At 50.9% G+C, this 13501-nt stretch overlaps 1 protein-coding gene across 4 annotated transcripts in view; it reads right to left on the reverse strand.

Moving 5' to 3' along the window:
• MPP2 (membrane palmitoylated protein 2) overlaps nucleotides 1-13501 on the reverse strand; it is a 43186-nt gene that overhangs the window by 17432 nt on the left and 12253 nt on the right. For all 4 annotated transcript variants that reach the window (XR_005526134.1, XM_039220876.1, XM_039220877.1 and 1 more), the window contains exons 4-12: nucleotides 4328-4480; nucleotides 4046-4195; nucleotides 3418-3645; nucleotides 2557-2688; nucleotides 2344-2449; nucleotides 2183-2251; nucleotides 1792-1953; nucleotides 922-1124; nucleotides 425-553 (exon numbers count right to left, since the gene is read on the reverse strand). Coding sequence is in view for 3 of the 4 variants with exons in the window: in XM_039220876.1 (XP_039076807.1) it covers nucleotides 425-553; nucleotides 922-1124; nucleotides 1792-1953; nucleotides 2183-2251; nucleotides 2344-2449; nucleotides 2557-2688; nucleotides 3418-3645; nucleotides 4046-4195; nucleotides 4328-4480 (1332 nt within the window). In the remaining variant the exon portion in view is untranslated. The remainder of the gene's footprint in view (nucleotides 1-424; nucleotides 554-921; nucleotides 1125-1791; nucleotides 1954-2182; nucleotides 2252-2343; nucleotides 2450-2556; nucleotides 2689-3417; nucleotides 3646-4045; nucleotides 4196-4327; nucleotides 4481-13501) is intronic.

Here is a 13501-nt window from a genome sequence, read left to right on the forward strand (position 1 = left end):
CTCCTCCCTGATGCTAACTCATCCCTCCAGCCATCTTTCCAGCCTCCAGCCTCCTCCTTCCCTTCAGCTTTTCCCTCCAGTTGTAAATAACGTCTGGCCCACTTCTGCCTATAGATCTCCCACTGGCCCTCGGGGCTCCCTTAAGCACTCTGTCTGGGGCAGTGGATGGAGCGGCAGGCCTGGCAAGAGCTCCTGCACCCCAGGCTAGCTGTATCCCTGACTCTATGAGACTCTGGGGCACTTCACTTCCTTGCTGGGATCTCTGTTTTCATACCTATAAAGTGGGAGTCAGGAGTCCAACCTCACTGATATCTTGGGTGGCGCTCTCTTTCCTTCCCCAGCACCACCTTCTTCTCATCAGCGCCAGCGTGCCTTCCCCCGAGGCAGCCACCAGACCCCTCCCGCTGCACCTCAGAGTCCTCACCGTAAGCTGCTTGGTGGACACCCCACTCTCCAGTGCAGCCCGGTTCATGGCCCGGAGGGTCTCATAGTCCGGGGCTTCGATGAACACCACGTAAGGAACAAACTCAGCTGTTCTCAGCACTTTCACTGCCTGCAGGAAAAGAAGGGGGTGGGAGAATATATCCCACGGGCATCCTGGAAGGTGGAGGAGGGTAGCTGGGGGGACAGGTGACTGGGAGGGTGGGGACATGGCACCTGGGGATGGATGGGAGAGGAAAAACTGGCAGGTGGCTGGGGACGGGGAAACTGGAAGAGGCTGGGGCGGGGGGGGGGCTGGGAGAGTGAGAAAGAGATTCTAGATGGGTCCCTAGGTGGTCCCTAGGTGGTCCCTAGGTGGTCCCTAGCTGGAGTTGGGGGTGCTTGGGAGACCAGTGCCTGGAAGTATATGGGGAGTGCTGGGGGGGGTGCAGCAGAATGGGGGGGGTGTGGTGGGGAATACCGGGCAGGCTGGAGCGGTACCTGGGGGTTGACGTCCAGCACGCACACTTTGCCAGAGGCGATCACACCCCGGATGGAGTCAATGCGCGTCCCATACAGGTTGCCCTCATACTCCCCGTGTTCCAGGTAGCGCCCGGCACGGATGTCAGCCTCCATCTCCCCACGGGACACAAAGCTGTAGCCCTGGCCTTCCCGTTCAGAGTCCTTGGGCCGCCGGGACGTGTCTAGGGGGAAGGAGAGGCTGCGTGAGCACAGGCAGGCTGAACCACCTCGGACACACGTGCTCATGTGGCCTGAGAGGTGCGGCCTCCCTCTGCCTCCAAAGTGCTGCTGCTTCCCCCACCCCGCACCCTCACCGTCACCACTGCCACACACGACTTCGAGGCAGTGAGTGGACCTTCAGAGTTCACTGCTCCAACGTAGGACTCACAGATGGGGGGCTGAGGCCTGGAGAGGGCGATATGCACCCCAAAGCCACACACCAAGGGCAAGAAGATCTGGGGTCAGCGTTCAGGTTCCTGCCTCCAGGAACCAGGGGCCCTCACCACCCAGGCTGGTTGTGTCACCAAGAAAACCCTGTCTTCCACAAGGCCACACACAGCCCTGTTTCACATGAGTTCCCAGCTGGGCTTCCAGTTAGTGAAACATGGGAGAAGGAAAGGCGAAGCCTGCAGAGCCCACCCGGGCCACAAGTTCAAAGGACAGCTTTCCGATCCCTCTCCAGCTTGCAGTTCCCCCCCAACCTGCAGAGGGCGCACTGCCCCCACGCCTCACTCAAACGCACCACTTGCCTTGGTGCCCACGTAGATGCCCGCTCTGCGGTCCCAGCCCCAGCCCCCAGGGCAGCCCCTGCTCCCTGCCCCCACCCACCAGGGCCCAGCGCCCACTCACAGGGCACGGTGGTTCCGTAGCGATCTGGATCCCACATGATGAGCTTGTTCTTCAGGCTGCGCCGCCCCACACCCTGCGCTCCGATGAGCACCAGGGTTTTCCGGCGGAAGGGGGGCATGCGGGCCACCTCCTCATAAATGAGCAGCTCGTGGCGGTCAAACTCTGAACGCAGGGAGAAGGCGCGCGTCAGGCTATGCGGGCGGCATGGGTGGGGCCAGGCCAGGCTTGGGGAGGCCAAGCATAAGAGGGCTGGGGGGGGGGGCAGCAGAGAGAGACTAGGCAGGTCCTGGGGGCGGGACTGGCAACATCAGCACCAACAAGTCACTGGTGGGGGGTGGGAGGGGGCACGGCATCTTAGAGGAGGACAGGGAAGGGGGCCTCCAACACCCACCTGCATTCTTGGTGGTCAAATACATCATTCGCTTCTTTTTCTTTCCCGAAAGGCTGCCACATAGGGTCCCTGGGCACAGGGAGATGGGTGAGTGAGGCCAGGCCGGCTTGACTGAGATCCCAGATTAGGGGTTATGAGGTGGAGGGGGGGGGGGCTCATACCTGAGGTGGGTGTCAGCTCCAGATCCCGTTTGACAAAGGCTTTCCGCTTCTCCTCCAGCAGCTGGCTGGGGATGAGCCCCGCGCTGCCCCCTTCTACATGGCAGGCCTGGGACAGACAAGGGAGAAAGATATGCCTGAGTGAGAAGACACCTCCTGGGGCACTCAGCTCCCCACCCCCACCCCATACCTGGACAGACAGACCCAAGGGCTCACCTGCCACCAGTTAGCATCATCCTGGTTTACAATCTGCAGCAAGTCTGCGGCGCTGAAGCGCAGGCCGGCTTCCTTGCAGGGGATGAGGCTGTCTCTTGCAGGGTCATAGTCAAAGTGGCATTTCACAAATACCTGGGCCAGGGATCGGAGGAGGGTCAAAGCAAGAAGGGAAGGCTGGAGGTCAGCACCCTTGTCAGACCAGCCCCCTGCCCCACTTCCCCCTCTGGGGGAGGGGGAGTGCCACATGGTCCACCGTCTTCCCCACACCCTGGCAGAGATCAAAGAGGCTCTGGCTTGGCCCCTTTAGTAAGGGCATGATGCCCCCAGGCCCCCTTGGCTGGCTCCCTAGTACCAGCCTTCCTCTGCATCTAGAGCAAAAGGACAAAGACTGATGGGGCCTCTGGGCAGCTGGGGCCATGGACCCACCCACTGAGGAGGAGACAGGATCACTGGGTAGGGGATCCCTCAGTCCACCCACAGCCACCCCTTGGAACAGGGGGCTCTGGCAGACGGCTAGAGAGCCGCCAGGAGAAAGTGGACAGAGCAGCCAGACCCCCACCCACCATCCAAAATAAGGAGGCAGCAGTACAGGCCAGCTGGCAACTCAACATCGCGCATGCACAAACAGGGTACACACAGACAAGCCGGGGGCTGCATCAATACAGGTGCCTAATTTCATACCCTGGGGCCTTGAACGTGCACACATTCCTTGCACCTGCATATGAGTGCCCAAGACTCAGACCAATGCAAGGGTATGCAGGAGATGGGGACTCCCACTCCCGGCCTGTGACCCTGGCGGTTGGGAGCCCTGGCTGCCCCTTGGGCTGTGGGCTGGGTGGGGAGGTAGGTGGAGGCACCTACCTGGCGGGGCAGATGGGGCTCCTGATAGCTGGGTAGGATCTTGAGGATGACACTGCCGCTGGCATTGCGCAGGAGCTCCTGCAGGGCTCGGGGGTCGCTGCCCACCGGCTGCCCGTTCACCTCCTTGATGATGTCGCCCACGTGCAGCAGGCCTTGCTGAGCCACCATGCCCCCGTGCAGAATGCGCGCGATCACCAGCTCACCGCCCTCCACACGGAAGGTCACTCCCTGGGACGGGGGTGGGGGGGAGGGTGATCCAATGAGGCCCCCAGCTGCTCCGAGTCAGAATCTTCAAATGGGTTTCCTAACAGCCCCTCCATTCCCATCCTCACCCCTTCCACCCCGGACTCACAGGGTCCTCCTTTTCCACTTTTCTGCCCAAATCCTTCACGTACAGGGGCACTCATGGAGGGAAGGTGGGCAGAGTGGAGAGGGTCCTGGCACATACGTGTATGTGTGCAGCTCAGATCCACAGTGCGCGGTCTCTTTGGGTTGCGTGGGCCCGGCCCTGCGCAAAGCTGGTGCCACCTTCCCCTTCAGCCCTCTCTGGGGCAGATCTGGGCCCCACTGCTTCCTCTCCGTCCCCCTCCCTCAGGCTCCCACCCCCATCCCTGCCTGGTGGCCTCACCAGATGCTCTCCAGCGGTCTTGCGAATGCCCACCATGCGCACCGCGTCGGGAGGCACCGGCTGGTTGCTGAAGGTGGGGTCCAGGCCAGGGCTGGGCGGGGGCGTCTCATAGGTCTTCGAGGCCACAGAATCGTGTGTCTCCAGGAGGGACTGGGGAGGTGGTAGAAAGAGGGACTGTGGGACAGTGACCCCTGGCGCTAGCTCCCCGCCCGCGCCTCTCCCAGCGGCAGCCCACACGCCACGCCCCCAGGCCACGCCCACACCACGCCCCGGGGCCGGAACCTGAAAGTGAGGCTCCTGGAGGATGCGCGCCAGCTCCGCGGCGGTGCTGCTCTGCTCTGCCAGCTGCGCCAGGTCCCGAAGGATCTCCTGCACCAGCTCCAGGTTGTTGTCCCGCACGGCCTCCAGCTTGGTCTCCTCCAGCCGCTCGTGGGCCTGGTGGGTGAGGGCGGTGCAGGTGACACCGGAGGCTCTCCCAAGAACCCTGGGCCACCAAACACTGTCTCCACACACACACACACACACCCGCACCCCCCCCCCCCCCCCCCCCCCCCCGCGCGGCTCAAATCCTGACTTCAGACCCCGCCCTCAGCATTGCTTCCGACATCAGCTTCAGACCCTCGCTCACCCAGCCAGGAGCACACGAGCGTGCAGGCACACCTTGCTTTCTCCTTCCTCCCCCAAAATGGTGACTAGGACCCAAGGTAGGTAAGGGAGAGTACAAAGGATAACATTCCCATCCCCCTGCCACAGAGGGCCATTAAACTTATCAAGCGATCCCCAGCCCCCCAGGACCCTATAAGCATGTGAGTTCAAGGACAGCTTCTTCTACCCAACATCATGGTGTTGGACATCCTATAGCCCGGGATGAAGCAGCCAGGGAGGTGGAGTAACTTGCTCAAGGTCACAGGGATCCGAACTTGGGTCTCCAGGCCTTCAGCCTTGTGCACCCACTGAGGGAGGGGACAAGAAATCAATATAACAGACCTTGAACAACACGAGAGTTTGCCATACCAACCCCAGCACAGTCAAAAATCCACGTATAACTTTTTACTCCACGAAGACTTAATTATTAATAGCCCACTGTTGACTGTAAGCTTTATGGATAACAAAGAGTTGGTCCGGGCGCCTGGGAGGCCCAGTCGGTTGAGTGCCTGACTCTTGATTTCAGCTCAGATCATGACCTCAAGGTTGTGGGATCGAGCCCCTATGTCAGGCTCTGTGCTGGATGTGGGGCCTTTTTGGGATTCTCTCTCCCTCTCCCACTGTCCCTCCCCTGCTCACATGAGTGTTCCCCCTGGCTCTCTCTCTCAAAAAAGAAAAAAGAGTTGGTTAACACATATTTTCTGTTACATTATTATATACTGTACTCTACAATACTTATTATATACTTTACAATAAAGTAAGATAGGGAAAAGAAAATGTTAAGTCATAAGGAAGAGAAAACATATTTACAGCACTGTACTTTATTTATTGAGAGAAGCCCAGACAAGTGAACTTGCACAGTTCAAACCCATGCTGCTCCAGGACCAAATGCACGTGGTACCAGGAGAGGACCTTGCACCTACTTGTTGCTTTACTGACTCTGGGCTCCATGACAAGGTGCTCTGAAAAGGGGAAAGGAAACTTTTACCAGTGACCAGCCCAGCAAGGAGAGTTATGTGAGTTGGGTCAGGAAGTAAGGAGTCTCATTTCAAAGGTATAAAGGAAGACTTCTTTTTCTCTCTGAACCATTTGCAAAACAGACCTAAGTCACTTCACCATACATCACCTAAGAACAAATAGGAGATCAGCTACATAAACTATAATACCATCAGCACATGGAAGAAGTTCAACATAGACATATTGATATAATATTATCTAATAGACAGTCTCTACTTAAATACTGGCTAGTGTCCCAAAAATATCCCTTCTAGTTCGGGGGCTTTGTTTTTGTTTTTGTTTTTTCCAATCAACAATCTCATCAAGGACCATCTGTTACATTTGGTTGTCACATCTTTTTGCTCCCCTTTGATCTAGACTGGATCCCAGTAACTTCTAGTCTTTTGGGACATTTTTAAGCTCAGGCAAGTAGTTTGTAACGTGCCCCACAACTGGATTTTTCTGATTGTTACACCATTAGACTCAGGTTAATGATTTTTGACAAGAGTTCTACATAAGCAGTCTTGTGTCTTTCCCACACCTTGAGACCGTGTGACTATTTTCTGACTCCATTATTCCTTCTACATGTATTAGTTGGCATTCTACTATAAGAAAGAACTTATCCATTTTCCCTCCCACCCCACCTCCCTTTCCCCTAAACTCCCCTCTCTGTATCACTATGGATTCTTTTTATTCTATGTTCTAATCCACCACCATCACTATCTTCATGGTCTTGGTTTATCCCAAATTTGTCCAGTGGGAGCTCCAAACGTGTCCTTTTGACAAGTTCCCATCAGTCCTTGAGCACCTTCTTCCTTCTGCCATGGGCTCAACTTGTCCTTTCCCTACCCCAGATCTGGGCTCCGCAATTTCTCCAAGGAACTTGGATTCCTTTTGGCAGAGAGTGGTATTTAGAAACCAAGATCTGGACACTCAGTGCTCATTGCCTCTGGCATGTCACTTCTTTAGTAACCATTAGTTGACACTGAGAGTTTCAATTCAAATCTAACTCTGCATGGGGCGCCTGGGTGGCTTAGTCGGTTAAGCGTATGACTTTCGCTTAGGTCATGGTCTCACGGTTCGTGGGTTCGAGCCCCGTGTCGGGCTCTGTGCTGACTGCCAGCTCAGAGCCTGGAGCCTGTTTCAATCTGTGACTCCCTCTCTCTCTGACCCTCCCCTGCTCACGCTGTCTCTCTCTCTCTCTCTCTCCTAGAAAAAAAAAAATCTAACTCTGCAAACTTTTCCTCCTCTGCTCCCATTCCATATCTGTACCTCCCTTCTCACTCAGGGAGAACGTATCTCCCCAAATGTGAATATATTTACTTATCTGTTCCATCCTTCAATATTTGAGAAGACTTCAAATTGCTAACCTACTGTGACTACCTATCACAAACTTAAAAGTTGTTTTTGACTTGCAAATAAAAGTGCAGTTCCTTTTGTCCTCAGAATAGTCAAAAAGCGCTTACAGCATTAGGGAGATGTTCTATATCCATCCAATCCATCCTGTCCAATACGGCAGCCATGTGTGGCCATCGAGCAATGTGGCTAGTAGGACTGAGAAACTGAATTTTTAATTCTACATCAGCAATGCAGTTTATTTAAGTGTTTTCATTTTCATTTGAGTATTTAAATAAATAGTCACATGTGGCTAGTGGCTACTGTAGTAGTGGCTACTGTAGCACAGCCTTAAAATATATCTCCCTTAGAATATATTACAGTCAGAATACTGTGAGCAAAAGTGACTAGAATTAATTCCCTTTTCTGTATAGTTATGCTAACAATTTAACATGTGAACAGATTCACTTATCTGCACTTAATTTCAGAGGTTTTTTTTTTTCATTCTTTTAAATTTACTTGTATTTTTGGAATATTTACAACATTTACATGGTTCAAATTTTAAATCTAGGCACCTGGGTGGCTTATCCGTTGAGCATCCAAGTCTTGGAGCATCCATGTTGACTGTGGAGCCTGCTTGGGATTCTCTCTCTCTCTCTCTCTCTCTCTCTCTCTCTCTCTCTCCCTCTTCCCCTTCCTCCCTCTCTCTCTCAGAAAGATCATTTTAAATCTATATAGAAAGTAAACTCAGGGGCACCTAGGTGGCTCAGTTGGTTGAGCGTCCAACTTTGGCTCAGGTCATGATCTCCTGGTTCACGGGTTTGAGCCCCTATTTCTTTTCACATAAATATGCAAATATTTCTCTTTCTTTTTTACATAAAAGGTAGAACCCTATATACACACACTCTTTGATTCCTTGTTTTGTTTTGTTTTTAATTGACTTGGTTTGCTGTTTGATTTTTACTTAACAATATACCCTGGAAATCACTCTATTTGATTGAAATCACTGCATTTGACTCACTGCATGACTGGAGTACCGTAATGTATTCAGCCAATCTCATGAGTATTTCGGTTGTTTCTAATATTTCACTCGTACAAATAAAGCTGCAGTGAATAACACAGCACAGCTGTTGTCTATCCGCAGAGAAGCCTTCCATGTAAATTCCTGGATCAAGCAGTGGATACACTGCGGTTTTGTTAGATTTTTTTTTAATGTTTTATTTATTTCTGAGAGAGAGAGAGAGAGAGCATGAGCAGGGGAGGGTCAGAGAGAGAGGGAGACACAGAATCTGAAGCAGGCTCCAGGCTCTGAGTTAGTTGTCAGCACAGAGCCCGGCGTGGGGCTCGAACCCACGAACTGTGAGATCATGACCTGAGCCGAAGTCAGACACTTACCCGACTAAGCCACCCAGGTGCCCTGGTTTTGTTAGATATTGACAACTCCCCTCTCCACAGGGCTCGGGCAGCTTTGTCTTCTCGCCAGCTTTGGATGAGAGACTTCCCTGAAGCCTTGGGACCAGAGCCTGTGATCAAACCTTTGCTGTCTGCCAGTCACATGGCTGAGAAATAACCTCTCTCGGTAGGACTTGATTTGCATTTTGCTTATGGAGTGAAGCTGAGCACCTCCCCATATGTTCAAAGGGCGTCTCTTTATCTTTTTCTCTAAATTGTTCATGTCTTCTGCCAATTTTTCTATCAGGTCTTGGTTTTTTCTTTGTCCCATTTTGCAAATGTGCTCTGTGTTGGAAAGATAAGCCCTTTATCTGTGATATCTCTTGCAAATATTTTCCTCCAGATTGTCATTGTCTTTTGATTCTGCTTACGTTTTTCTGTCAATTTTTAAATGTAGTTTAGTTTATTAATACATACATCTGAATGCTAAGGCATAGTTTGGAAGGGATGCCTGGGTGGGTCAGTCGGCTAAGCTACCATGTTTTCATCTAGGATATGTGTGGTTTATTTTTCACATTTAGATCTCCAATCTGCTCACTCAAAATCTCTGCTTTGAGTTTATTATGATGTACAGTATAAGAATGGATCTGTTTGGATAGCTTTCCAAATGACAATACAGGTATCCCAACACCATTTATTAAAAATCCATAGCGGGGAGGTGGGGGGCCACCTGGGTGGCTCAGTCAGTTAAGCGTCAGACTTCGGCTCAGGTCATGATCTCACGGTTTGTGAGTTCAGGCCCAGAGTCGGGCTCTGTGCTGACAGCTTGGAGCAGGGAGCCTACTTCAGATTCTGTCTCCCTCTCTCTCTGTCACTCCCCTGCTTGCTCTGTCTCACTCTCTCTCTCTCTAAAATAAATAAATGTTTTAAAAATTTGTTTAATCCATAGGAAAATATTGCTTAATTTTCCATGTGTGACAATGGTAGTGTGATTATTTTTTTAAAAGAATATCTTTTATCTATATATACTGAAATACAGATAGAATTATGTCTGAGATTTGCTTCAAAATAATTCAGGAGAGAGGGATGTAGGTGGAGGTATGGATAAAGCAGGATTAGTCATGGGTTGTTACATGTTGATGCAGCAAGGAGTGATGCAGGTTCAGGAGACAAGTTTTTCAAGCCCATGAGAGGAGATTTTAAGAACACCTCATAGGGATACTCTGAGGATTCAGGGAGATGCACACAGGGCCTGGCACACAGCAGGTGCTCAGTAAAGGCTGGCTCTTTTCTATCTTCTCTTCCCCAGTCAGGCCAGGGGAACAGCATCCCTCAGGGGGAGGCACGTTAGCCCCACAGTCACTTAAACCAGCCTCTGGCAGGTGGGAAGCATTTCAGACAGACTCCCACAGCCTGGCTGGGCAGAACGTTCCTGCACATGGGGAAGCACACAATTGAAGGCACAAAGGAGTAGCACTCAGAAACCACTTATGCCTTGGGGCACCTGGGTGGTTCAGTTGGCTAAGTTACCAACCCTTGATTTCAACTCAAGTCAAAATCTCGTGGTCATGGGTTCAAGTCCCCGTGTGGGGCTTCTCACTGAGCATGAAGACTGCTTGGGATTCTCTCTCTCCCTCCCTCTGCCTCCCCGCCGCCCTGTGCATTCCCCCCCCCCCAAAATAAACATTAAAAAATAAGAAGAAGAAAGAAACCACTTTTGCCTTGATGTTCCTCGATGATGTTCCTCAGGCGCTAGAGACATGTCTCTGAAGGTTCCATCAAAATCTATGTACGCCTGTCATTTAGGTCAGCACAGCCCACCAAGCTTTCCCTGCTGTTACCAGCGACTGGAGCAATGCCTGAAGTCCAGGGCCCAGGAACTGTATTTCAAGAATGAACATGGGGCACCTGGGTGGCCCAGTCGGTTAAGCGGCTGACTTCGGCTCAGGTCATGATCCCATGGTTGGTGGGTTCGAGCCCCGCGTTGGGCCCTGTGCTAACAGCTCAGAGACTGGAGCCCGCTTTGGATTCTGTGTCTCCCTCTCTCTGCCCCTCCCCTGCTTGTTCTCTGTTGCTCTCTGTATCTCAAAAAATAAATGTTTAGGGGCGCCTGGGTGGCTTAGTCGGTTAAGCGTCCGACTTTTGCTTAGGTCATGATCTCGCGGTTCGTGGGTTCAAGCCCCGCATCGGGCTCTGTGCTGACTGCCAGCTCAGAGCCTGGAGCCTATTTCAGAGTCTGTGTCTCCCTCTCTCTCTGACCCTCCCCTGCTCGCGGTGTCTCTCTCTCTCTCTCTCCTAGAAATAAATAAAAATATTAAAAAATAATAATAAATTAAAAAAAATTTTTTTTTAAATAACGAACAGTGGCCCTCAGGCACAGAACCATCTCACAATGGCCACTTTGGCAGGTCTCTTTTCAGTTTAGCATGGGAGAACAAATTTTCCTAGAGGCCCTCACTCACCGAACCAGAAGCCGGAAGCCAGAAGCCAGGGCCCCTCCCAAGCTGCTTCCCTCCCATCCCTCACTTAATGACTCCTCCCCGAAGTCTGGTCTACTCCAGTCTTGTGTCCGCCTCGGGCGTCTTACCCACAGATAAAAAAGCACAGCTCTCCAAGCTCAACCTTCACGGCCCAGAAAAAACTTTACACATTTAATCATTCAAGTACAAAGGAAACACTACAGCAGGGTGATCTAAACAGTTAGGAGAACATCTAACAGGTACCCTAATTTACAACACACTTTTCTGGGACTTCGAAAATTCAGAACTGGATTAATCCTATCCTTGCTCTGCGACAGGTTCTCATCATTGGTTTGTGCATAGCTCCTTTCAGTTTAGTTGGCATTGAATTAGACATTTTTGTAGTAATCAAACAAGGATCTAAGAACCCAGCACTCATACCATAAATGAGGATCCTGACAATAGCCTGTGTCTAACCACGTGGCCCAGCCACCCATTCCCCTCCTAGAAACTGCCATCTTGATGCCCTGTGATCATCCTGCCCCACTGTCCCATTGTATGGTTTCATTGTATCTATGCATTATACATATTCCTAGGATTAATATCATTTTTAGTGATTTTTTACCTTTTTCTCAAGGGGAAATTATGCTATATGTAATTCCTGGGGGACCAGTTTTTTTCACTTAACATTATTAAGTGAAAAATTATTTTACCCACTATTCTTTTAGCCACTATTATTTTGCTAAAATTGACTCCCATGTTTAATAATAAGAGATAACATTTTCTCTTTGTTTCACTTATGTTTCACGTAACAGTATTCTCCTATAATTCATTCTTTTTTTCGCACATGACCGTTGTTCGTTTTAACCACTATCTTATATTCCGTCATGCAAATATGCCACATTGGATTCGTGTCCTCTCCTGGGGAAGCACCTGGATCATTTCAAGTTTTTGCCATGGTGAACAGCTCAGCTACGAACATTCCAGTCTGTATCTCCTGGAGGACATGTAAGAGTTTCTCCCAGGATCAAAACTGCTGGGCCGCGGGGTATATGTGTGTTCAAAGGTAAAGCAGCACATTTGCAAAATATCTCATTTAAATGTCACAATGGCGGGGCGCCTGGGTGGCTTAGTCGGTTAAGCGTCCGGCTTTCGCTTAGGTCATGATCTCGCGGTTCGTGGGTTCGAGCCCCGCGTCGGGCTCTGTGCTGACTGCCAGCTCAGAGCCTGGAGCCTGTTTCAGAGTCTGTGTCTCCCTCTCTCTCTGACCCTCCCCTGCTCACGCCGTCTCTCTCTCTCTCTCTCTCTCCTAGAAATAAATAAAACATTAAAAAAATTTAAAAAATAAATAAATAAATAAATAAATGTCACAATGGCCCTGTGAGATTAGGAGTCCCAAGGCCATTATCTGAGGCTTGCGTGGGTGAAATGAATTCCTTCACAACTCATCGGTGTACACCTGGGACTTTAGTCAAGGTTTCCTGGGCGCCCCCACAGCTGTGGTGACGCCACCTGGGCACTGTTTTTAGAATGCGTGTTCCTGGTACACGCAACACCTTGTACATGCAGCATGAGAGCCACCAGGCCCCCTACCAGGAAAGTGGTTTTGAATTTCCGTACTAACCATTTGCTGAATTCTGCTCTGACAGTCATCTTCGGCACAGCATGGGCTCAAGCTTATGATAGACCAGAAGCCTGGGCCAAGTACACAATTAGCTACCAGTGCAGCTGGTACTTGAACCCTGATCCATCAGCTGCTGGTGCAGATGTGCCAGAACAACTCCAGAAGCAGAGTGCAAAAGCAGAAACGTCACGCAGCCATTTCTCTTTTTCCCCTCTGCCCTCACACTCTGACATCTCTGATCTTGGCAGAAAACAGGGAATTCTCATTTGGAACCTATGCTTATAATTAAATAGCTCAAAAACTGAAAGAAGTCCCAGAGTGTGGTGTGCCAGAAGGGAAAGTCACTCTCTAATCTGGATTTGATGATGTGATTTGCTTTGGTGGGTGGGACATTAGCAAATGTGACCCAAGCAGAGGCTTGGACAGTGCTTGGGACTTGGGGCTGGTCTTCTCTCGCTGCTGAGACTGCCATGTGAAGAAACCTGGGCCCCCTCCTAGAAGGTAAGAGACCACACCATCCTAAACACTGCAGCCTTCCCAGCTGAGACACCAGATGATATGAATGAGAATGTCCTAGACCACCCTGCTGAGCAGCCCAGACCAGAAAAACCACCCAAACCATCCAAAAAATCATGAGAGATGAATCATGGTTGCTTAAAACCACTAAATTGTGGGATGGTTTGTTACACAGCAGAAACCGACTGATACACTGAGCTCCCCACCACTGTAGCTTCCACTTGTCATGTCCCTTGGTCAGAGTCTCTATTCCAGTGACCGCCTCCCCCAACTCCTTCGTTCTTTTAGGGCTCTCTCACCCCAGCCTTATTACAAGAGTGGAGGCCTCCCAGTGAACTCTAGTCAACGGCCAAGACTGCATGGTAACAACTCTTCATGGTTTGCAATGCCCCTCTACATCCATGACTTTCCCCATCCCCACCACGACTCTGAAAGAGAGACATCATTATCCCCACTTTTCCAAAGAAATAACTAAAGCTCAGAGAGGTT

The sequence above is a fragment of the Hyaena hyaena genome, unplaced genomic scaffold (genome assembly GCF_003009895.1).
Source record: "Hyaena hyaena isolate Hyena2069 unplaced genomic scaffold, ASM300989v1 scaffold_925, whole genome shotgun sequence".
Lineage (NCBI taxonomy): Eukaryota > Metazoa > Chordata > Mammalia > Carnivora > Hyaenidae > Hyaena > Hyaena hyaena.